Source organism: Vigna umbellata, chromosome 3, assembly GCF_029865625.1.
Source record: "Vigna umbellata cultivar VRB3 chromosome 3, Vumbellata_1.0, whole genome shotgun sequence".
NCBI classification, from domain to species: Eukaryota; Viridiplantae; Streptophyta; class Magnoliopsida; order Fabales; family Fabaceae; genus Vigna; species Vigna umbellata.
The window spans coordinates 50827566-50853626 of NC_142167.1; the positions used below are offsets into that span (position 1 = coordinate 50827566).

At 31.6% G+C, this 26061-nt stretch overlaps 1 protein-coding gene and 1 long non-coding RNA gene across 2 annotated transcripts; one reads left to right on the forward strand and one right to left on the reverse strand.

Annotated features, from left to right (window-relative positions):
- Window positions 1-1877: 1877 nt before the first annotated feature.
- On the reverse strand, window positions 1878-2453 carry LOC148202878 (uncharacterized). The gene is made up of 2 exons (XR_015784731.1): window positions 2380-2453; window positions 1878-2213 (listed from the first exon to the last, which is right to left on the reverse strand). It is a non-coding gene; the product is annotated as an uncharacterized LOC148202878 (long non-coding RNA).
- Window positions 2454-12467: 10014 nt separating this feature from the next.
- On the forward strand, window positions 12468-15681 carry LOC124842515 (protein TIFY 6B-like). The gene is made up of 7 exons (XM_088108549.1): window positions 12468-12613; window positions 13375-13460; window positions 13843-14145; window positions 14483-14567; window positions 14670-14934; window positions 15126-15183; window positions 15275-15681. The coding sequence occupies exons 3-7, from the start codon at window positions 13856-13858 to the stop codon at window positions 15384-15386; spliced, it is 810 nt and encodes a 269-aa protein (XP_087964675.1). The 5' UTR covers window positions 12468-12613; window positions 13375-13460; window positions 13843-13855; the 3' UTR covers window positions 15387-15681.
- The last annotated feature ends 10380 nt before the right edge of the window (window positions 15682-26061 follow it).

The window sequence follows — 26061 nt, forward strand, 5'->3', positions numbered from 1 at the left end:
ATAAATTTTGCCACGTCAAAACTCTTAATTTTAAAAAGAAATCCACATAATAAAATATTTTTACATCAGGTGCACCACGTCAGTAACTGTAAACGACGTTAGTGAAAACTTAACGGACATGACTTAATTGGCTCAATTTTACAAGTTTATGGACCCAATTGAGACAAAAAAAAAACAATGACTCACTTGAGACTGACCAACAAATATGAGGATCAAATGAAGGTTTAAACCTTTTTTTTATTATTTTTGTTCAACATTTATTTTATCAAGGTTTAATACCAATTTTGATCTCTAGTTTTGTTAGTTGTGTTCAAAGTGGTTCTCCTATTTTTGAGTTGTTCAGAGTGGTCTCAAGTTTTGTAAAAAATGGTTCAAGTTGGTCTTTTTTGCTGACTGCGTTAAAAACGCTAATGGCATAATGTCCACCTTAGTCTATATTGAATGACATGTCCACTTATTAATTATGTGGCAAACCCAAGTGAATTACGTGGCAAAGTTAGGTTTTAGGGGTTCTTCGCGAAGGAGAAGATGAACTCGCGATTTTGGTCTCGTGATTTTAGGGGTTCTTAGCGATTAGGGTTTTGAATGAATTGGAGATTTTTTTTTCTTTGTGGTTTTAGGGATTTGATGTGGAGGTTTGGTTTGACAAAGGAGCACGAGAAGGGATTTCTCGACTTGAACAAAGGTGCTCTACGGTGGTGTTTTGGGCGGCACTGTGTTTTTGGTTTGCAAGTCGTGGCCATGGATGTTTTGCGGTGGAGCTTGTGATGAAGGGAATGATGATGGTTTTTGGGTTTTCGATGGCCGTGTGAGAAGATTGATGGCAACGACACAAGGAAAAGAAGACGCGAAACCATGGTGCATGCTAAACACGAAGGTCATGGCCATGGTGGAAAAAACGGCTGACAGCAAGACTCGTGGTGGTCTGAAAGTGGACGAAGATTGGTGGCTAATGGGTGAAGAAGTTAAGTCCCTACCACGGAGGTGATGGCATGAGGTTATTGGTGCGAGGTTAGACGCAGGTGGTGCAAGGCTGACGACAACAAAGGTGATGGCCGACGAAGATGGTAAGTGACGGTGGAAGGGGAAAGCAAGAGGAATTAGGGTTTCTGGTGGAAGAGGGTGATGACGTGGAAAAATGTGGTGATGTGTCAGCTTGTGATGATGTGGCAACTTGTGATCTTTCACTATTGACTAAGGTGGACATTACACTGTCAATGTTTTCAACACCATCAGCAAAAAGGACTAACTTGAATCATTTTTACAAAACATGAAACCACTCTGAACAACTCAAAAATAGGATGACCACTTTGAGCACAACTAACAAAACTAGGGACCAAAATTGGTATTAAGCCTTTTATCAACTTCATCTTCAAGATTCTATTTGCGTTTACATTTAGTTTACTTGAAAAATAAAAAATCTTCCAAAAATATAAGTAGAAAAATACCAAAATTGAGTTACTTCGTTTATTCGGCTAAAAAATAAATTTTAAGTCTAACTTAATCTTATAAAACTAACTTGTAAAATGAGATTTATATTTACTTATATACTATGAAACTGTCTTGTCTCTAGTCAATGTGAGAATATTTCAACACACTTAACTTATTCTTAAGATATTAATGGTTGGTCTGATAGTGATCCAAAAAACGAATGAAACAATAGATCTAACAAACAACTTTAACTAGGATAAACTTTAATTCATGACGATATCATGTTAAGAAGTGAATTTTAAATCTTATTAACCTTATAAAACCAACTTGTAAAATGATGTTTACACCCAATTATATAGTACAAATTACTCATCTCTAATGAATATGAGACTTCCAACTTGTCTTTAATATTTTTTAACAGATATAACAAAATATTCCATATACTATTTGGATCATTCAACTTGAAACTTTCATATATCTAGCATTGTTCTATTCTTTTCATCAAATTCAGCATATCACACATAATGAAAATCAAGAAAATGTAAAGCAATGCGCACAGTAAGTATATATATATATCACCACAAACAACTCATCATAGAGATGAGAAGATGGAAAAGGTGATTTTCTTGATCTAACAACTCGTGGCGAACCATTCTCAATAGAATGACATTGTGAGGAAGAAGACCACTGTAGTATAGGAGGGTTGAGATGGAAGTGGTTGGCTCACCAACAAAAGATGTCACAAACCTCACCATTGACCTAAACAATAAAGTTGTAAGAGACTGCAGCAGTCACACAGATAGAAAAGTTAAAAAACAATAAAACAATGTTGCCTAAATACAGAATAAGGCAATGCTTAGAGAAAATTTCTTGACGAACAAACAAACCCTAATTTTTTGCTCTGGAAATTATATGAGGAAAAATGGACGCAAGAAAGATGATAATTACCATGATTATTATAAATCTGAATGGATTGAATGAAGCAGCAATGAATTATTGTAGTTGCAGGAGGGGTTTTGAAATGAAGTTAGGTTGATTTATAAAGATGGCCATGTGGAGAGTAGAAAACCCTTTTGTTTTTTCTTACAAATTAGATGCAACGGAAATTCAAACCAAACCGTCAGCCAAAGTTCAAATGTGTGTGTTAAATGATGTATCCAAGTAGTGGTGGAAATTAAGGATAAACTTAAAACATCACTCTCAAATTATGAATCTCATCTCCGATTAATTTAGGTAAGCTATTAAAGATATAATACCATTCCACATTATGTAAACTAAACGTCGACAAATCTTATATTATATTGAATTGATTTATAGTTTGAGCTCAATATTATTATCATAATATGTACTAAAACCATCAGAGTATATTTTAGTAAATTCTTTTTACTATTATATCATTGTTATTAGGGTCTTTCTGGATCCTCACACTCAACTTACTCAACCAAAGAAAGATTGAATTAAGCTTAAATTATTTATTTTATTTAGTTATTTCAAGTCTATACAAAATTAAATAAAATAAAAACTATTTAATTCAATATTATGGTAAACTTATATAAACTTATATAGGTTTAACTAAGTATTAGTTTTTCATATATTTGGATATTTTTAGTTGGTTCCTTTTGCTAAAAAGTTTTATATTTTTCTAATTGAGTTCTTGTATTCAACCTTTTTTTTTTGTTAATTGACATATTATCTTGTCATCATCTTATTTACTTTGCAGCTCCATGTGTTAAAAAAATATCATATTAATGATAAGAAAATATCACAAATTTTTACACATGTGGAAATGACAAATAAGCCATACAACAAAGAGATGTTACCCGTTAAAAAAACATTAATAGATAGTGTTACAAGGGGTAGACACGCTCGGCAAGACACGATAGCATACTAAATCCCCAAAGGACCAAACGGCCGAGTCACGTAAAATAATTTAGGAGTGGTTCGGTCGCGATAACAATTGGACAGAGTTAAAGCGTAATCAAGGCGGTAACGACTTTTGATGACTGGTTAAAACATATATTAATGACCATTAAAAGGTAAATTAATTGATCAGATTCTTATAAACTCTATAAATAAAGATTTATTTTTGAGGTAATGGTTATGCTTTTTGATAATCAATTACTTTACATCAAAAATTCTAACTTGAGTGTCAAAATGTATATTTTGCAGGTCACCCCCAACCGATTGGTTATTAGAGCAGAGAGAGGAGCGAACGTTCGACAAAGACTGGAGCATCACACAGGCGATATCCTCGTCTCAATTTAACAGAAATAGGTAGAAACTCAATTTTAGGAAATATACAAATTTTAAATACCCGCGCAAAAAAGATAAGGACTTAATAAAAATGTACAAATTTAGGAAAAATTTGAAAGTCAACTATATATAATATTTATGAAAATATAATTAATTAAAAAAGTGAAAAATAATAGGTAAAATCATTCAATAGTATATCCTAAATTAAAATGCATACTTAATTAATAAAATTTAAATATAATAATACTAATAATATTATTATTAATAATAATAATGTATCATATAATTTAATAGTATAAAATTATTAAATAAAATATTATAAAATTATTAAAAATTAAAAATATATAAGATATTAATTTAGTTATTAAAATAATAACTATAATAATAAAATATTTACAAACTAACTATGGATCATCGGAGTTTTTCAAAATAGAAATAACTCCTATACAAACATCTACATAAAACTATAAAACTACTATGTCGCATTCTCGCATTCTACTAAAAACATATCATCACTTACCTAGTCTTTTTACACTGTGAAGTGATTATCACATAAAACAACAAAGGATAAAAGAATAAAGGGTGAGCTAGTGAACAAAATGACTTTTCTAAATTATTTAAAGTTATGCTATATATAAACTAACATATATAAAATATAACATGTCACACATATATTTACACAAAAACTTGAAACTAGACTCAATTATCTGGATACATGTCTTTTAGTCTAGTGTAGTATTATTTATGCTTTACAGTGCAAGATGGCGTTCAACAGTGCTCTGTTACCGCTCAACGCCAAAACATTTGCAAACTACATGCTTAACGGTGGAAAGGGACGCTTAGTGGTCTGAAGCTAAAATGCTCCTAGACTTGCACCAAGAAGCTTGTGCTTAACACCCAACTAGTACCACTCGGTGCTATATCAAATATCAACACTTGTAATTTTTTGTTTTTAAGTGATCTTGTGCCTCTTCATTTAATCAAATTGGTACTCTTTTCTCAATTAGTTCAAAATAATTTCAAACATAGAAGCTCTTACTATGTTGCCCAATTACTCATTCCACAAACTCTTTGAATTACATGAAACAAAATCCAAAACAACACAAATCATAATTCAAACATATACAAAATTCAAAATCAATCATGCTTACCACAAAACCAATTCATCAAAATCAATCACAGTCATTTCTAAATTGAAATCAATCACTAACATAGATTTATAAGCTCAATAATGACATATAAAAGTCCAAACAGCTCTAAATGACAACATTAATTTTCCTTAACTTTGATAATAGTCCAAATTGCTCAAAATTTTTATAACACCTTCAAACACACAAAAAATCTTACCTACCCTAGAAACAACATAAACACGATCAGAGTATGTCATTAAAACCATTGGTCAAAAACATACAAGTAAGATTTACCCTCATACAAAAGAAGAACTAACTTAAACTTAGAAAAAAATCAGAAAACTAACTTACTTCAGTTGAAAAATTAATCGTAAAAAATGAAAAACTCGTAGTAAAGATTAACCAAACAATCTTTAATATTTAAATAAATAGACGAGGAATTAAATAATTAAAAAAAAGAGAATGCTCTAAACTAAACTTTCCAATCAGTATAATTTAAATATTATAAAAGGAACATAGTAAAACTTTTATAATACCATAGTAGATTTAAAAAATGTATATTTAATATTCGTGAATAGTGATAAGGTTATTTTATTATAGGAAAAAAAAAGAAAAAAAAGTAAAATATCAATAGTAAATGAAATAGAATCATTATTCAATCATCATATTTCCTTTTTATTCATAGTAAGATGGGGAGTATTTCTCCCTACACCTCACTCATCTTATCCTGCACCTCTCATTTTACTTTTTTACCCTTCATTTATTAAAGTATGATCAAGTTTAATGATAACCTAATGATGTTCCAACGACCAATAACTCCAAATCTTCTATTTTTATAAACCCTACATGCATTCCCTTTCTCATTTCTTCACTGTTGAGTGACATTTTCTTCATTGTTTCCTTGTTTCACTGAGTTGAGAGTTTGTCATGGTGGTGATTCTGATCGACTTTGATGATGATCGGTTGTGTGTGATGTGATTCTTGGAGGAGAAAGATGATAAAAGTGATTCATACATTGGAACGACATCGAAATTAGAATATTGGAACGACATTGAAATTAGGATATTAATACGTAAACACCCTTAATCGATATTGAAATTCCGGTTAAGGTGCACTCACGTTCAGACGCTATTTATGTATGTTGTACTTCAAAGTTCGACAACTCGCAACCAAATCTCAAAATTCGGTTGAATGTGAGCATATTTCTAACTTTGGTTGGTGATATGCCGCAACTTTCGAACTTCGTTTCATGTCTGTGTTATTACTTTTATGATATTTAATATAGTTAATGCTTTTTTTTTCTTACATTGTGTGGTTCAACTTTAATATGTATTTACGCAGTTTTAGCTTTTTGATATATATATATATATATATATATATATATCACTAGTAAAAAATTTGGATTCTGACGCTCATTATACGCCTCGGTTATACGGAAACCGAAGCGTATAAAGTTATATACATCGGTCCTCAACTAAACCGTTTTAGAACAGAGCTACTGCCTCGGTTCCGACACAACCGTGGCCTATACAACATGCTGAAAAGGACTGGTGTCAGACAACACGCTACTGCCTCGGTTCGCTGCCAAACCGAGGCCTATGCGCCTGATAATGCTCAGTCTGATAAAACTGCAAAAGTCTGACCACGAGATACTGCCTCGGTTCTCTCAGAACCCGAAGCCTAAAAGGCATGCTACTGCCTCGGTTCTCCCAGAAACCGATGCCTAAATGCCACCCTATTGCTTCGGTCGGCTAGGAGCCGGTGCCTAAACCACAAGCTACTGCTTCGGTCCACCTGTAACCGATGCCTAAATGTCACCCTATTGCTTCGGTGAGCTAAAAACCGGTGCCTAAACTACCTGCAACTACCTATCCAATGCTGCTACGCGCCGGTTGAACTGCTCATACCTCTAGGGCCTCGGTTAGCTGGGAAACCGAGGTCGATTTGTCACATGTTCTACGCCGTTGATGCTTTTAACCGATGCAATACGGTGATATGACTTCGGTTGTATGAGTAACCGAGGTCGTATCTCAATTTCATATTTTCGAATCCCGACAGACAGCTTCTTCTTCTTCCTCGTACCTTTGTTTTTTCTTCACTTCCCTCCTCGCCGCAGAACCTCCATTGCTCCCCTTGACTCGTCTTGGTGCCTCGCCGGTGTACCTCCGCCACTACTGCTGCCAGTGCTCGCGCATTCAGGCCTTGTTGTTGGCCGCGCCTCCGCCCTTCACCTACGCGTCACCGTTGGCCTGCCGGTGTTTCCTCCGCCACTGCTGCTGTCATTGGTTCGTCGCCGGTCTCCGCCACTGCTTCTGCCAGTGCTCTCGCCTGCCGGTGCTTCCTCCGCCACTGCTGCCTCCACCGGTACCGCCTCCAACGCTGTTTCATTCTTTCCTGTCTACATTGAGGTTAGTTGATTGTATTTTTGCTGATAATAATTGTTGTTTCTTGCTGATAATAATTGTTGTTTCTGGAAGAGAATCAAATTGTATGTATTGGTTGAGTTGATTTTTTTAATTTTGTTGGATCAAGCATATATTGTCCTTAATTAACATCACATTTGTCATAATTGATGGCACCAGATTAAGAACTAGCAGAGGCATCACTAATAAGATTCACAAACTAACGACAATTTATCTGCTATAATCTGATTAATTTGTTGCAATGGCATTGTCATCTTCTATAGTAATGACACAAAGGAAATAATATGCCAAAAAGCAAGAGTAGAGTATGAACTCGCCTAAACAAATAGATACCTTAAAGTAAGCATATGTAAACATAAAAGGTGTTAGGATGAATTATTACAATGTCAGTGTTAGAAACAAAAAGCCTGCAATTATAACACCTGATACAATCCTACACAGCTCAGGAAGAAGAACAGTGAGCTTAAATATATGCACTATTCACAAATCGTCCTCCGCCATCTCCTGTAGCGGAACATGTTGTGCCCCCTACAGGTAAACTTATTTATTTATTTTTGGTAACTAATTTACTTTTTGCATAACCTAACATTTAATTTGACAGGTAGAAGCGGTAAAGGAAGTTGTTCAGCTTCCGGTGCCCCAGGTGACGACATGGATGAAACTCGTCCATGTCAGTTATTTATTCTTTCTGATACTGGGACCGTGTTAGTGGCTCGTGGTACAGTTTATGAGACAGCCACTTTAGTGCATGGTGTACAACTTTCAGAAGATGAGGTCAAGGTCACGGTGGATGAAGTTGTCATAGCGGATGCTGTTCTTCCTGTGCCTACAGATGAGTTCTTCACTGTGGAAGAAGCATTTAAGTCCTTTGTTGCCTGGCCTAGACATTTGGTTGGTGATGTATCTAATCCCCCGGTAAACACTTGTACTATATACTTCTCAATTTTAATATTTACTTCTAATTGACGTTATAACATAACCATTTTTGCATTTAACAGCAGATAGGTAAAGAGGGAAGTCCTCCACCGAAGAAGACTCATTTATCTGAGGATGACCCTCTTGGTGCGTTAGACGAGCTCGCTAAAATCATTTCAAATGTGCCGATGAATGTACACTGGGATTCTACTACATTTGGAAGAGAAACTCAGATCCCATTGTACTTGCATCATCAAGATGTTAGGGAGCTTGCGTCGGGTAGAGAAGAAATTAATATTACACTCATTCAGCTGTGGATGATGTAAGTTTATGAAAACTTTTTTATATATTCTATTTTATCAACTTACTTATATCATATTATTTCTTCATTTTAGGTATATGTCTGATGTTAGTAACAAGAAGGGGTTCAACGATGTATATGGGTTCATTGACCCCTCTATGACTCATGAAAGAAATAAATTTGATGATATCCAGACATACATCAGCACCTGTTTTGGAATGGGGAAGGAGATATATTTTCTCCCTTATATACATGGGTAAGTGAAGTTTGTTAACTTCAACACATTCATTTATTAATTTTGGTATATGATTCATAAGTTATTACCAATTTCAGGTGTCATTGGCAGCTACTTGTGATCTCCATACCGGAGAACACTGCTGTCTGGTTTTGTTCATTGCAGAAGTCTCCTCCCAGCTCTCTTAGACATGTAGTAGATTGGTAAGAATCTCAATGTTTCTACTTTTTTTATATATAAATGTATGCTAAAGGAATTGCTTTTAATAGTTCCCTTGCAACACATATGATGTTATCTGGGAGATCTACTGCTACAGCTAAAAAGCTTGCATGGGTTGCCCTTAAGGTTTGGTATTTTAGTCCATACTCATTTACATTTGGTTCCATTCAATTGATGTTACTTAACATTTTATAATTATGATGATATTTGTAGTGTAATATACAAACGGGGTCATATGAATGTGGTTACTACGTCATGTTTTGGATGATGACCATATTCGTGCACATTACACCAGTGGATGGGGAAACGGTATTATTTAGGTTTCAATTTTATTTTCCCTATAGTTTAGATTTCAAATACACTAAGTTAAATCATTGTATTTTATGCAGAAATTCAATAGGACTGCTCCAATTCCGGAGAAGTCACTTCAACTTGTGAGGAAAGCACTGGCTAAATATGTAATTCATTTATATAATAGTATATACTAGATATTAAGATATACTAAGTTCTAAGTTAATGTTTCTAAGTTGTTTGATGTTTTTCTACATTATTATTAGTTTAACATTGTACATTCAGTTTTTTTATGCTTCAAACTTGATTTAGGATTATAATTTGATTGATTTATGCTTATAAGAAGTTGATTTATGATTCAATTGAATGTATTTATGTTTTATTATAATTTTCATTCAAAATATACGTTTCTGGATTATTCTCGACTGTTCTGGCTGTAAATATATATGCAGGTCTGTTTCTGTTGTGGGGAATGTCGCAGAAACAGACCTCATTTTAAAAAAAAAACAGTGATATATGCCTCGGTTGGTGTCACAACCGAGGTAGAAAAGCGATATATGCCTCGGTTAAAACCACAACCGAGGCCGAAAGTACTGCGTAAAAAAAAAAAAAAAGAACTCTACTGCCTCGGTTCAGAGTACAACCGAGGCAGTAGAGTGGAATGATCTCGGTTTTGACCACAAGAGAGGCCGAAAGTATTCTGTAAAAAGAAAAAGACCTCTACTGCCTCGGTTCAGATTACAACCGAGGCAGTAGGGTGCAATAAAAAAAAACCTCTACGGCCTCGGTTCAGACTACAACCGAAGCAGTAGGTGGAACATACGGCCTCGGTTGTAGTTGAACCGATGCCAAATCGTCTCTCTTTATGCCTCGGTTCAAACCGAGGCCAAAAGTGGTACACTTTTTGCCTCGTCTGCATATGCCTCTGTTCAAGAACCGGTGCCTATAATGAAAAACAACCGCTGTCTTTTCTCCTGCTTGTACTAGTGTATATATATATTATAATTTTGAACTTAGGAAACTAATTTTACATTGTACTCAAATATATATTAATATTTTTGAACTTTGATATGATATTTATTAGAGACTTTATATTGGGAAATAATTTACAGTAAAGTTTACTATGAGAAAGCTAATCATATTTTAGGAAAGATATTTTATTGTTTCTTAATTTTTGTTAAAATACATAACTAAACACTTTGTAAAATTGGATTGTCTCAATAAATTATTAGTTTAATAAATTTTGGGAGAAAATCAAACTACATTGTCACACTAATTACATAAGAGTAATCATTTTACAACAATTATTATTTATACATTTAAATTATCAATTTTTCTAATATGATAAATGTATTATTACTACTATCAATTTTTCAATACTTGTTATTTTATGTAGTATTAGTTAATTAATTTTTTGATATATATTATTCTGTTTTTATATTTGTTTAATATTTTTATGTTTTTTATTTGTTTATTTAAATTGTAATATTTATATGTTAATCATATTTTTTAATTGAAATACGGTAAATGAGAAAGACAGAAGAGAAAGAGATGGATGGTGTAGGATTTTGTTGAATGGGTCAGTCAATTAAAAAAGTCTTTCTGACAGGAACTGAAAGTTGGAAAAAAATAAAATAAAATAAAGAGATGCAAGTTGAGATAAGTGAAGTGCAAGGAGAAACACTTGAAGATGGCTTGATGATGAAAATAGTGGATGGAAAATCATAAAATAATTGATTTCAATTTATAAAAGTAAAATTTAATTTTAATTCAAAAAATTAAAATTAAACACGTCAGAATAATGTGTTATTATTTGGCAATCCAGTGAAGCGCTAGTTATCACATAGTGAAATTTAAATATTGTTTAAAATAAAAAACTAAAACTATTTAAAGAAAATGAAAATCAAGATATTTCAAAATTTTCACGCATGAACTATTTAGAATTTTATGTAATAAAAGAAGGAAACAAAATATTGAACTCATGTATATATAGAGAAAAAAAAACATTCATATAAATCAAAACGAAAAAAGAAAAAAAATAATTATTCCTGTTAAAATAACTTACAAGTTGATTGATTATAAAAACTAATTAAAAAAGAGAATCTGACTAACTTTTGAAACCATGAAGAAACCAAAAAGGTTGAATTATAAGAACATTAATTGGAAGGATTTTATAACACCTTAATTAAGTTTTAAGGTAATTAATTTGGATAGTTTTAATTCAATCCTTACCAATTTTTTCAGTAGATAAAATATTTATATTTTTTAGTTAAATTTTATTACCATTTAATGTTTTTTTAACTGAATAACATAATCTATTATTTTATGTGTCAATACGAAACTATGAGGTTAATATAGTCATTTTCATTTGAAAACCTTAACGAGATCATGATGCTCTTGCATGACTTTCCCACCATTATTTATTATTTTACATTATATGTAATATTATTTTTATATTAACATTTATAATCATATATTTTTAAATATGGATAACCAATTAAGATAAGCATAACAAAATAATAATCATATATTTCAATTTAAAATGATAATTATATAACATTCACTCAATTAAAAAATATAAAAATTTTAAATATTCATTAAATAGAAAAATTAATAAAAACATATCTAAATTTATAAAAATTTAAATCTTAATTAAGCTTGTGATAAGATATGATCATAGAATTTAATCATTTAACAGGTTGGAATATTTTAATTATTTTTTTGTGATTTTTATGTGATGAAGAAAAAGACATTTAAAAGAGTACCATATGATTAATAATAGAAAATAAAGAGATATGATATACTAGTAACACATGTAGGCACGTGTACGTGTTACACACGTGCATAATTTTAACATGTGTGCGGTACAAAAGATCGCTGTCGGACACCGACGACAAGTATGGTAAGGTGTGACAGACGCGCACGTGGTCTTATACCGGACTATCCGGTTCTTCTACCGGTAACTCACCAACCTTTCATAATTCGTCATTGTTTCTTTAATTTTTCCAAAAAAACAAAACAAATCTTGGCGGTCAAAATCTCATTAATGTGATTCAAACAAATTAATTACTCCCTTGGATTTTCAAACACCTTCCTCTATCTGTTTTATTTTTTTATTTTTTATTTTTATTTTTTATTTTCTGCAGTTATAACGACGTGTTTTATATAATAATAATAATAATAATATTTAGTTTTATTTATGGCGTGCTTGCTTTGTTGGTTAACGTGAGAAAGCAACGGGGTTGCTTCAGTTTGTTTTTGAATGGTAAAGAAAGAAACTTTTAGAGTGGGTTTCCTGAATTTCTTTAGTTTTTTGCTCTGAAAATGGAGAGGGATTTTATGGGTCTGAACTCGAAGGAACCCTTCGTTGAAGTGAAGGAAGTGATGAATAATGATAGTGGGTGCAAAAACTCAGGCATGTTTATGTGTTTTTGTTTTTTTTCTGACCTCTGTATGATCACCCACTTCAGTGTTTCTGTTTTTTTGGGAAATTGAACATCCGAACAGTTACTAAATTTTCTTTGTGGATAAGTTTGAACATAATTTGTAGTCTCTATTTGATCCTTCTTTAACCAATAAGAGCTGTTCATGCAACTTTACTTGTGCTGCAGCTGTAGCGCTGCAGGCTATTTAATAGTTAGGGACTCATGTGTAGTGATTCTTGTTTCTATATTTGAACTTTTCTACGTGACTATGTACTGGAATTGGAAAAAAAAAAATATCATTCTTCAGTTCTTTACCACTTATGTTGATTTGGGTGTTGATGCTTCTGCACAGTGATACTTAAAATGATGCCAAGTCATAAAATTTGACCATCTACTCCTCAATTCTCCTTTTCCTCTCTTGCATCCTTTGCAGTCTATTTAGCTTGTATTTGGTTTCATGTTAGATTCTGCAGAATCATATTGAAGTACCAAGTAACATGACTTTAGTTAAATTTTCACGTGTGTTTGGTTTCACATGAAGGAATTAATTCTGGGTCTAAAATGATTTTGGGTTGAAGCAATATAGGTACTGAGTTTTACCTACTAATTTCCTTCTATAATAAAAGCATCCAAGATCAATTTTCAAAAATCAATTTTTCCAACACTCCTACACAATTCCTTTTTTTTTTTTCTTTTTTACTGCCCCTAATAAGATTGAAATTTATGTTGATGGTTCCTTACTGGTATGTAGGTTTCACAAAAGGAGGTATGGTAAAATGGCCCTTCATGAACAAAGTATCTGTCCATCCTCATTCGATGTCTTTGAATACTCCTCAGGTTTGGATATACACCTTCTATCAGTTTTTGTGTATTTGTTCAAAATTGCAAATTAGCACAACAGTTGGTTGATTAGGCTTTATATTCTGTAAAGTGAAGTGAGTAAAACTTCTTCACTTTTAGCAGATCAGATGACTCCACTGCGTTCAGATTGATATATTTTTATTGAGTCTGGTTTCGGAAAACTTTTGTGTTAATGTAAGTTGGTATAGATCTGCTTATACTAGTTTTTCTGAATTATGAACTTGTCCTTTAGATCTGAACCTAGCTTTAAGAAGTTTTGCACTACCTCATGTCTTTTGGTTCACATAGATTTGTTTAATCCACTTTCACATTAACTAAGTTTTTCCCATTCATTAACTGTAATTTTCTTATTACTTAGAAATCTGTCAATCATGATGAACAAGGTGGTAGGCATTCATTTTTCCCTGACTCCTTATCCTACACTACATGATGTGAATTATACGAACCGTCCTCATAATGTGAAGATGTTTCCAGTTCCCAACCAAGCAATTCCAGTTTCCATGGGACCTCTATCCCTAAAGACTCCTTTTGCAACTGTTGGTCAGAATATGAATGCTTCTAGTATGAAGCAACCACTACTAGGGGAAATACCTGTTACAGCACTCCATTCATTTCTTCCTGTAGTTGGTGTTGGTGCTGTTGCTGGAATGACCGAATCATGGTAATTACATTTTTGTGCTTGAAAGCAGTTATTTAGAGACAATGGTGGTTTAAGAGTTTAAGAGACCTAAAATAAACTTAAAAATGAGATTTTTTTTGGTGGTTTTTTTTCTTGGAGACCTCAAACAATTAGTACTAAAAGAAAATTTTGAGGTCTTTTTTTGAGGCATAAAGAAATTAATACTAAGAAAATTTTGAGACTTTTTTTCTTGGAGACCTAAAGCAAGGGCTTTATCTGTTTGTGCCTTAAACTGACCTTGTTTAGAGAGATGATTCAAGTGCAGTACTGCAATGAATAAACTTGTTATTCTCTAACTTGTATCGTTTTGAAATAACAGTGTGAAACCATCTGTATCTGTTCCTAAACTTACCATCTTCTATGCTGGAACTGTGAATGTCTTTGATGATATCACTCCTGAGAAGGTATTTTCTATCATGTTTTGCTGCATACACAATGAACAAACGAATTGAGTATAGGAAGAGAAGCATACATCTCATTGTTGATGCTTGACCATTTTTCCTCAGGCTCAAGCAATCATGTTGATGGCTAGGAATGGCTTACCACTTGCTTCTAAAGTGACAGTACCTAATGTTCAGGCACCCAGACATAGTAAACCCATACCACTTTCAAGTACTTTATCTGTTTCTTCACATACTGGTGCAAAATCAGGGAGTGTTTCAAGTAGCAGTAATGAATTTCTGGCAGCTAAAACATCTGGTGGTACCCCTACTTCTGTTAACAAAGCAGGATCTCCTAAAGTAGTCAACACAAACACCATGCTGCCATCAGGTATGGTAGTTTCTTGCTCCTCAATGTATCTTTAGTTCTTCATATACTTTTTCATTTGGGGTAAGATAAATTTACTTTATAGTTATCCAAAATTATTTTTTTTAATCATTGCAAGTGTTTGTACTCAGTGATTCTACAATCATAAGGTTTTTATGAATGAATTTGACATTTTCTTTTCACATTTTATGCAGCTGTGCCACAAGCTCGCAAGGCATCACTGACTCGATTTTTACATAAGCGCAAGGAGAGGTTAGTATATACATGATTTTAATCTAGCCACAAGAAAAATGATTATATGGATGAAAAATTATTGGAGTCTGAGGTGTTTCTGTTCATGCAGGGTATTGAGTGCAGCACCATATAACCTGAACAAGAAGTATGAGAATATGTCAGAACAGAATGCAACTGTTTCTAACATCAGTTCAAGTGAGGGTGTAACCAAGCAAGGATAGTAGTAGTAACTCCTTCTTGCAGAAGGAGGCTACTTCAGTAGATAATATTTGATGCAACTTGTAACATAGTAATGTTGTATGCAGATGATTTTATTTTTATCAGAACTTAGGCTGAGATTATTATGTATCAAACTGTTTTCAGTCATTAGGTAGAGTCTTACTTTAATTATTTTTGGTGTAGGGCTCTTTTACCTTATTACTTGAAAGTTTTTGCATTTTACCTTCCAACAGGATTAGTTGTTACAGTGTTGGAATTAAAAGCAAGTTTAAATAATATTTATATTTATTTTCTGTACATTCCTTAAATCACTCAGTTTTAGTTTTACTAATTATGTTTATACCTTCTTCACTCATATTTTTATCTTTAATTTGTCATATAAGTGCATAAGGAAGGGTTGCAAGGAAATTAATTTTGAACTGGAACATGCTGAATTAGTAATATTTGCTGAAAAATCATAATATATGACTACTAGACAATATATAAAATTAAAAATTAAGATACAATGGATATTAGAAACATACCAGAGAAAAATATTTAAAAAATAAATGAGTTAATGTTGAACTACTAAAATGGTACACTTGATAAAATTGTTGTTATTTTGGACATAATGAATTGATATAAAACTGTTTTAGTTTAACTGATAATTTCATATCTGAATTCTGTTATGTACCTGTTAAATATATAAATGAAGAAAATTTTGTCATTTATAATGGCTCTATCTATATCATCAGTATCTTACTCTAATCTATTAATTGTTGAAAAAAAATAAAAAAATTATGAATATATGGTTAACATTAAAGGAATAGATTCCCATGGACAAACATCAGTGGTGCAAAAATAAAAATAGACTTTCAGTCAAATCATATTGATTCTTTCAATTAGGCTGCAGTAGATATTTATATATCCATTGACAATTTCACAACCTAAAAAGTTTTATACTTTCATTAACCGAAGGATGAACGATGAGTGAAGCAGAAAAAAAAATTCTTTTAACTAAACGAAAAAAAGAGTAAAAATGAAGAAATGATATTTATTATTAATACTTTTATTTTATTATTTTAATATTATTTTTCATTATTTATTATTGTAATAATAATATTAGTTATATGTGGAAAATATAATTGATTATATGAAAAATATATATTAATATGTATATATATATAATTTGTATACATTTTCTTTCATATTTGAACTGATTTTCACTTTTTCTTCTCTTTACTGTTTGCATAGAGAGTTAAACACTTTTTATTACTCTGTGTAATTTTTTTTTGTCATGGTAATTTTTATTCATTTTTGTTCATCAGGAACTTCTCACTTATGAAGCTAACAAAGAATTCATTCTTATAACTATATGATATTTTATTTATAAATATTATTAAAATAGGTAATTTTGGTTTTTAATGATAGTTTTAAGACAAATGAATATTATTTTAAAATTCTATAGTTTATTAAAGATATTTCATTATCATAGTTAAAGGAGTGTTTATTATATTAAATAACCTAATCAGTTTTTTAGAATTAGGTCAAATCTAACTCAAGACCACCAACTTCTCAAATCATCTATGAATTAGGTGGTGAATTATATTATTAGGTCCAATATCTAACTCAATTCAATCAATATTATTGTAAAAAAAATTATTTGACAATTTATTTATTTGTTATTCTAATTTATTTTTAGTTTTTACACTGAATTGTAATTATAATATTTCTTTGTTTAGTTTTATTAACACTAATTACATAGTTTTTTAAAATATTCAACAAAAATTAACAAAAACAATTAAGAATAATAAATTTTATTAAAAAATTATAAAGAAATTGAATGATCATTTAACTTAATCCCATTTGTATTTATTTAGAGGTGTTTAGTCTAAAACCATGTTTAAAGTAAAATATTGAAACTAAAATATGAACAAAAACACAAACTCTATAATACTTGAGAAAATGAGAGACATTATATGAAAAGAATCAGAAGTTTTGCAAGTAACATGCACAACATTCATGTGGTACAAAACGTGGGTGATGGTGATGAACAAGTGGTGGTTCTTCAAGAGATTTGAGTGGTTCTTATTGTGTTATCACTTTCTTTCTTTGGTCACCATCTCTCTCACTTTCATTTTCTTTATATTTTTTTAATAAAATCCCTTTCATGCGAAGTAGATAATTTTGTGTGGTACCACAAAATAATAAAAAAAACAACTAGTTTTATTATTCAAGTTGCAGAAGTATGAATACTATGATGGCAAGAAGAAAAATCTACAAAAACATGTACAGTGTGTGGTGCAACCATCAATCACATTTCAACTATGGAAGAATAATAAACTATACATTGCGTGCATTTGTGTCAAAACCTTCAAACAACCACACATTTTTTGATGTGATATTTGGCTCGTAAAGCTTCAACCTTTAAGGTTATTTTCAACCAAGTAATAATATTCATTTTTTTTAATTTCTCTTTTCAACGTAAATGTATTATTTTGTTTCATCATTTGTTGGTCCATCTGACAGTGATTTAGATTCTTTAAACATAGTTTTGGAAGAAATATAAGGTTTTTGTTGAGTTTTTCCATGATAATATGTATTAATGTTAAGAGAGATTAAAGATATGTTGTTTGAGGGTTTTACCATGCAAATATCTATTGTAAAGAGTAGAACGATGATCATATGTAGTATGTTGGGTTTGTTTGGGTTGTAATCTGTATAATGATAGATTTTTGATTATTCAAATGAAATAATGTATGTATTTGGGTTTGTTTACAACAGTATGTGAGGTGTAAATGCATGTATGATATGTTAAATGTTTGTGTTTGAACAGTTGATAATTGTCTAGAATAGAAATGAGTTCGACAATAATCGATTATCTTAAGTGATTGGAACAATCGATTATTTGGAATGATAATCAATTATCCTTGAATATGTTGTATTGCTGAAAATTGAGTATTGTTGAAAATTGAGTATTGTAGTTGTCTGGAATAACTTTCTTCCTTTCAAGTAGAGTTTAGGTTTTTCATAAACTTCCTTTTTCTCTTCTATTATCTTCTTTTTTATTTTCCAACTTATATTTTCAATAATATCTATTATAATCTCTAATTCCACTAAGATTATATCTCATATCTTCTCTTAATTAATTTTATGTTTAAAATATTAACAACTAAATCTTTTAAAAGATTCAGGTTATCTTTTAATTAAATATTCATATTATTGAATTGCATGCTTCTCCTTTCTACAACTTATTAATAAAAGGTAAAAGACCATTTTGCCTCTAGGCAAAAATATAATTAAAATATAAGTTTCTCTTAACCAAGAGGAGCTCTCACCATGAAATGATGAGTCTAGCACACACATCAAAAGAAAAAAACTTGCTTGAAAACACATAATAAAAGACATTCAATGATAAGAACAAATACTAGCTAAGAACAAGTCTTTTACAGGATAAACGATATCACATGTCAAACACACTTTCATTCAATGATAAAACTCTCGTGAAACATCTAGTATTCTCATTAGAAAACTCAAACAGTCAAATTTTAATCAAACCATAAAAAATATAAAAACTTTGAACAAACATTAAATATCATTAAATGTTCAACGTTTAAGAGTAAAAAGATAAATAAGAAAAAGGATATATCTTTTATGCAAACATTTATTATATACTATATAGGTTATCTACTACAAGCATTCGTCTGCAAGTCATAAATGAACGTTAGAAAGAAGAAGAAGATATAAGTGCAATGATTTGTTCATCAAAAATCGTGCCACATGAATAGTCTAATCTGGTTTTGATAAAGTTATGAAAAGCAAGTTTGCTATGACAACAAGACATGAAAAGAAAAGGCTGGAAACAATTCTTCATAATTTCATTACTTAGCTCAAAAGTAATTGCAATAGAGAGAAGCTCTCATAGTTAAAGGGAAGGGAAGCCTTCTAATCTACCAACTTTCCCTTCTAAATTCGAAGTAAATGTCAGCTGGAGTGGTCACATTTTTCATGCCAATTCACAAGAAAAACAAGTACAAATGTGGTGTAGCTAACTCTACTCGCGTTGAGTGAGTTGGAGTTGGAGTTGGCATTGGGTGGGAGTCTGTCAACAAGGCTGGCGTTGGACGACTCCTTGGTGGCTGTTGGGTGGTGGACTAATAGTCAATCTTCCATAGAAGCAAAGTCCTTTGTTATCCTTCTTCCTCTTGTATCCTTCTTGCCATGACTCATGTTAGATGTCATATGTTTATTCTAGATGGTCCTCCATAACTAAACAATGGCAAAATACATTCCCCACACTTCAATGACACATTGTCTTGAATGATAGAATGCACTACAAAATGAAAACCAAAATAAATCTAAGTAAAAAAACAAAAATAGAAACAAATTAAAAAAATTAAAGTTCAAAATTCAGAAACTTAGAAAACAATTTCAAAGACTAAAAAAACTTCATCAGAAACATCTCCATTAACTCTTGGTCCTTGACCATTTAGTATGTTCTTAAGTACTTTGCTCTCATAATGCATATCTAGAGTGATCTACTATAGGGTGTGGACAAAAAGGAAATGTCATCTGAAACACATGATCAATAAAACAATATCTTTAAAAAATCTTATCGCAACAAAATAAAACCTTCAAAGATATGGATGACCCGAGACATAAAATTTTACTTCAGTAAGCATAAAGAGGTACAACAAAAACAATTGTAAATGTTTGCAAACTGAATTTGAAAACTCAAAACCTAAACTAAAAAGTCCAATGTCCAAAAACTACAAAACAACAAATGTAAACTAAAGAAAACTAAAGATTAAATCATTTCATTCGTCCTCATTTTTTAAAGAAATATCAATGCAGTCCTTTTTTGTTATGCGTCTCAATTTGGTTCTTACTTTAAAAAATGAGATGAAATCAAGTTTTTTTCGTTAGTACTATGCTAATACTATTAAAGAGGTGTCATGTATCAAATCGTGTGTTCTTTTAAATATTTTTATTTTTATTTATATTTTTTTAAAAATAAAACTTTTTACGCATTGAAATGACGTCGTGTCACATGATAGTGAAAGTGGCAGTGTCACATGTCACTGTCTTGTTAGGTGTTACCACCTTAATCTAAATTTAGTCTTTATATTTTATTTTGTCTCAATTCAGTTCTAATTTTTCTTTTAAAATGAAGTAATTTCATCCCTCTCTAAATGAAGTTTAATTTTTTTATAAATGTTTTACAAATAATTTTATTAAAATTGATATTTTTATTAAATATTTTTAACAAGATTAAGTTTATTTATATTTATATTTTACATTAAACTTTATATGAAATTGATTTTAAATTTGTTTGTTTTAAATTGTTATAAAATGGTTTAAAATCATTTTAAAATTTTACATTTGAATTTGTAATTTTTTTTAAAAATATATAATTATTTAAAAGAATTGAAAAGGTTGACAAATTTATTTACTTTTAATTACAATTGATAAATAATTTTAGCATATTTGTTAGTCAAAATTATTTTTTCTATTAATATTACTCTCTGTTAACCACTTTAAAACAATTTTAAATAATATTCAATGTAAAATACAAATATAAATAAACTTAATTTTATTTAAAATATTTAATAAAAATTTTATTTAAAAAATCATGACAGTGACACATGACATTATCATTGTCACATCATAATGCAACTATCACATGACACAACGTGACAACTTTTTATATTTAAGAAAAGTTGAAAAATAAAAATAAAAAAATAGTTAAAAGTATTTAAAAAATCATTAAATAACATGTAACACCTCTTTAACGTGTTAGTGTATTAACGAAAAAATACCTCATTACATCAAAATTTTCAAAATAATAACTAAATTGGAACACACAAAAAAGGAAATTTATCTAAAACTTTTCTAAAAAATAAAGACAAATAAAATGATTTAACTAAAACTAAACTAGAAAAAAAAAAGAAACTAAAATAAAAATCTAACATCTCACTCCATTTAATCATATATCAAAATTAACTTTCTTTAATTTGATGCAATACAATCATCTTATCCACTATACTATATTTACTCTTCTAACTATATTAACTAAAAAAGGGTACGAATATTATAATCTTATTATTGAAAAAAAGTATGGATGTAAACACTAAAGAACATCATATTTCTTCTGAACAACTCTGTCCAGCTTTTCCGATTTTCCTATCCCTTAAAGTTTCTATAATATACAAAAAGTACTTGTAGATACAACAATCTCAAATACATTTTTTTCTTCTTCTCATAGTTATCTAGAGTGTGCTTTCCAAAACGTATAACCACAACTTTCTTAAACACCAATATGGAAGTCAATGCTACTTGTCAAAACAGGTTTTAGATTACATGTTCCATAACACTATTTCCAAATTTTGAATTCTGGTAACCCAATTTGCAAAAAATAAGCAAAACAAACATATCCTTTGATACCTTCTCCCTCTACCTCAAGCTAAACTGCTTCTAAACACCACGACTAGTGGAATAACATTAACGAACGATTTAGAACAAAAGTCCAAAGGGCAAAACCGGTATTTCAAAGTTTATAGAGGGACGTGTAAAAACTAATGGATATGGTAAATATTGAATATAATGAAAAAAATATATGGGATTAATCTCACTTGAATATACTAGGGTTACTCCCTACACACCCCACTTTGTTCCATGTACCACCACATTTTTTAAAAATTCTAAAACTATTCTTTATATTTTAAAAAATCCTACACTCCCACTTATTTTCTTCATTGGATATCGAGATTCGTTGAAGAAATTTTCCTTCAACGGATGTCGAAATCCATTAAGGAATTTTTTGAAAATGTAATTCAAAATTCGTTTAAGGAATTTTGGAAAATTTTAATTGATTTCGAAATCCGTTGAAGAATAGTATTTTTGGTATGTGGTAGTGCATGAAGCAATGTGGGGTGGTGCAGGGAGTAACCCTTTGAATATACATAGAGGGTCCTCTATTTATGATAAAAGAAATATGGACTAAGCCGAAAATACAAATAAGAAATAATAACAAACAAACTAAAAGTAAAAGATAAATATAAAATAAAGATAATATATCTAATAGTAAGCAAAGCCCAATTAGTTTCAACTTTATTTTCTATATATACGAGAACTGTGAGTGTTGCTCCCTCCATCACCACCAAATGCTCTCTACACCTCCCCATACCTCTTTTGCCCCTTTAGTAATATTTATTTACTGTAGTAAATTTTCACCCACATCCACCTACCTTCATTAATGAAATATTAATGGTCCCCCTTATAAGAATGCATCCCCACACCGCAACTTGCACACGAAAATAAGCTCTCCCTCTCTTTTTCCTCTCTAACTATTTCATTGTCCTCTGTGTGAGTGTGGTTGTGTGTCTTGGTGCTGGGTTGTGCTGGGTTGTGCTTGGTAAGAGGTTGCAAGTGGTACAAAGAACCAGTAGTGGTAGAGCTTGGTGTTTCTGGTGGTGCTTATCGGAGGCAGCAGAGGAGGCTTCGTCTCAGGTGCGCAAAAAGAAGATGGTAATCCTTCAACGGATGTAATAATCCGTCAACAGATACCAACATCTGTTAAAGGGAAAACATTTTTAATTAAATTAATAATTATTTTATTAAAATAATAATAATTTTTTCATTAAATTAATAATAATTAATTCATTAAATAAAATAAATTAAATTTAGATATAATTACGTAACAAATTAAGAAAAACACTAAATTTATATACTCTATAAATTAATTTAAAATACAATAAATTAATAAACTAAAAATTACAAAAAAATTTTAAAAAAAACAAACTCAAACATATGTAGCATATCCGTAAATGGATGTGGGCATATCCGTTTAAATAATCAAATACAATATATTTAAATAATCAATTAAATAATAATTTAATAACTATAACTAAATTAAATAAATAAGTAATTAAAGTAATTACGTAATCCCATCATATTAGTAAGCATCCATAATATTAAGCATTTGATGGTGGTAGAGGTAGCAACTTGTATTCCTTTGCTATAGGCCTGTTGCTTCCTGCAACCCCATAATATTAGTAAAATACTTGAATGCCCTTCACCATTGCATCATAACACATCATCACTTTTCCACCACATCATCGTTGCACCACTGTTGCAAAGAAGAAGAGAGGTATAATATGGAAAAAGAAAAATGAAAATGTAAAGGTTTTTTTTTAAACATATTTCATATGCTCCGAAAAGTTTTTCTCGAAATACATTCATATATAGATATTTCAGAAAACTCATTCTAGAAGACATTTTATAAATTTCAGAAAATTCTTTTTGAAAATTCCATTCTGCAAAATTTATTCTAGAACATTTTCTATACTCTGAAAATTGTTTCGAAAATCATATTTTGGAAATTTTGATTTGAAAATGTTGTTCTGAAAAATTCACGGAAATTTTGGAAAGCGTGTTTCGAAGAGCTTCAGGAGGTTTAATAGCCAATTTTGTCTTCAGTTTCATTGAATAATCTCAATTTAGTCTCACATTTTAAAAGTGTTTGAAATGGATCCTCATTTATTAAATTTTGTGTCAATGTCGTCCCTTTCGTTAAATAGAGACAAAAGACATTAATGGATTGATGATCTGGCAGCATATAGTGCTTACGTGTCATTATTGGGCTTCGGCGAGGAGGAGTTTATTAACTCTATCTTCATTTACCTGTAGAGACCGAAAGACGATAAGCTCGGCGAGACGAAAAAGCATTTTCTCAACCCCATCGGTGGTCCTCTAATTAATAAAAGCTCCCAAGACCGTCCTAATATACGAAGCAAAAGGTCCAGAAGCAACATGTATGGCAACATCAATCAAATCCTGCAAGAACCCATTCTTTATCTCACTTTTCGAATCCCCTTGGGCAGCTCTCGACACTACAAGAAATTGTTTGATTACCGAAGGGTATTTACAGACGGCCTCACGGCCTTCGGTAAAAGTAATTTACCGACGGTCAGTTATAGTATTACCGAAGGTCTATGATCCCTCGGTATTGAATACAAAAATATCGCAAAATACAGGCGGCTTTTTACCGAAGGTCCTTAGGCCCTCGGTAATGAACTGGTGATTTTAAAAACCGAGGGTCCTAGGCCGCCGGTATGTTTGAGGGTGAATTAAAATCAAAACTTCTGATTTCCCTCTCCCATTTCGAGCTCGTCGACGAAAGCCTATTTCCCTCTCCCTGCGAATCATCTCCTCAGGCGCATTGTCTCTGTCGTCACGGTTGTCCGTCGAGCTCATCCTTCATTAGGTCGTGTTAGTGAGGCGGCGTGACAGTGGTTGTCGTTGACTGAGGCGACTGCCGTGGAGTAGGAGGGTTGGTGACTGAGGTGTCATCCTTCATTCGGTAGGTTTGGAGGTGTTTTTGAGGGATTCTCCGGGAAGGGTGTTGGTGGCCGGTGATTGGGGCATTTATTGCGGCTGCCGTGGAGTAGGGAGGGTGTTCCCGCTAGGATTGCCGCAAGGTTAGTGTTCTGTTCATTTGAATTTTAGGTTTGGGGCTTCCTCCTTAATTGATTTCTATTTGTTTTCGTGCTTCCAAATTCTTGCAATTCCTTGCAAGTCATTCTATATTGGATTGTGGTTGTGGCAACAGGGGTGGTGCTTCGTGGATAGCGTGAGGAGGGCATTGCGGTGGTGACGTGTTGTGGACGTTGCTTTAACTGGTGGTGTAGTTGGGCTGGGTCTGCCATTGCAGAGGGTGCTGTGGAGCTTTTTATCAGGTTTGCTATCTTCCACCGCTGTAGTTAACTGCATTTAGAAGTTCCTCTTTTAGTGTTGGATAATAGCATGATTTTTCGTTATTTATGTTCTTGGAAGAATTTAAACATCATATCAAAATGTAACAGAAGATTTATGCACAAAATTGTTTGTTTGTTTTTGTCGAACACCATCAAATATAGTTAGCTTCTACTTCTTGATTTGATATGAAACTGTACATCAGTATGTCAAAACTAAGTATTGGATTTTGTGGTTGTTTTATATGACTTCCTTTTGTGCATGGACTTATGCACAAGATATCATGAGTGCATCAACTTATCCCCATCTACAATAGGGCAGCTTAAAACCGGGCAGGTTGGATTGACTCCCGTTTGTTTTGTGGCTTGGAGAGACCATGCCACTTATTTTATGGTGGGTTAGGTTAGAAGATCATCTCATGTTTTATTGCGATTCTCTTATGAAGCTTTCTGTAGATAGTAAAATTAATATTAGACTCCAGTGTGGCAGAAGGTTATGACACTATATTAGATTATCCCTTATATAAACGTAGAACTAAGAAAATAAAATAACAGAAATTATTGAGATAGTTAGAGTAAAAGAGATAGTGGAAGATTATTTAAACTTTGAGGGATCATAAAATCTATTAACTAGGGAAATAACAGTGCTCTTTCCACAGCCACTGCTACCAACCAATGCTACTGTTTTTCCAGCTGGAATGGACAAGGACAGTCCTTGAAGGATTGATTTGTCTGGGCGTGATGGGTAGGAAAAGTGAACATCTTGAAAGTCAATGTCACCTTTGATTCTGCTAGGCATCTTCCCTTCTGATTCATTACTTATTAGAGGCTTTGTTTGGATCACATCCCCCTGCTCATTGCCCTCCAACCAAATTGTTTTTCTGCAGAGAACTCCATCCAAGAGCAGCATCCAGCATCTGTGTAACGTCCAGAACCTCCTTGGACG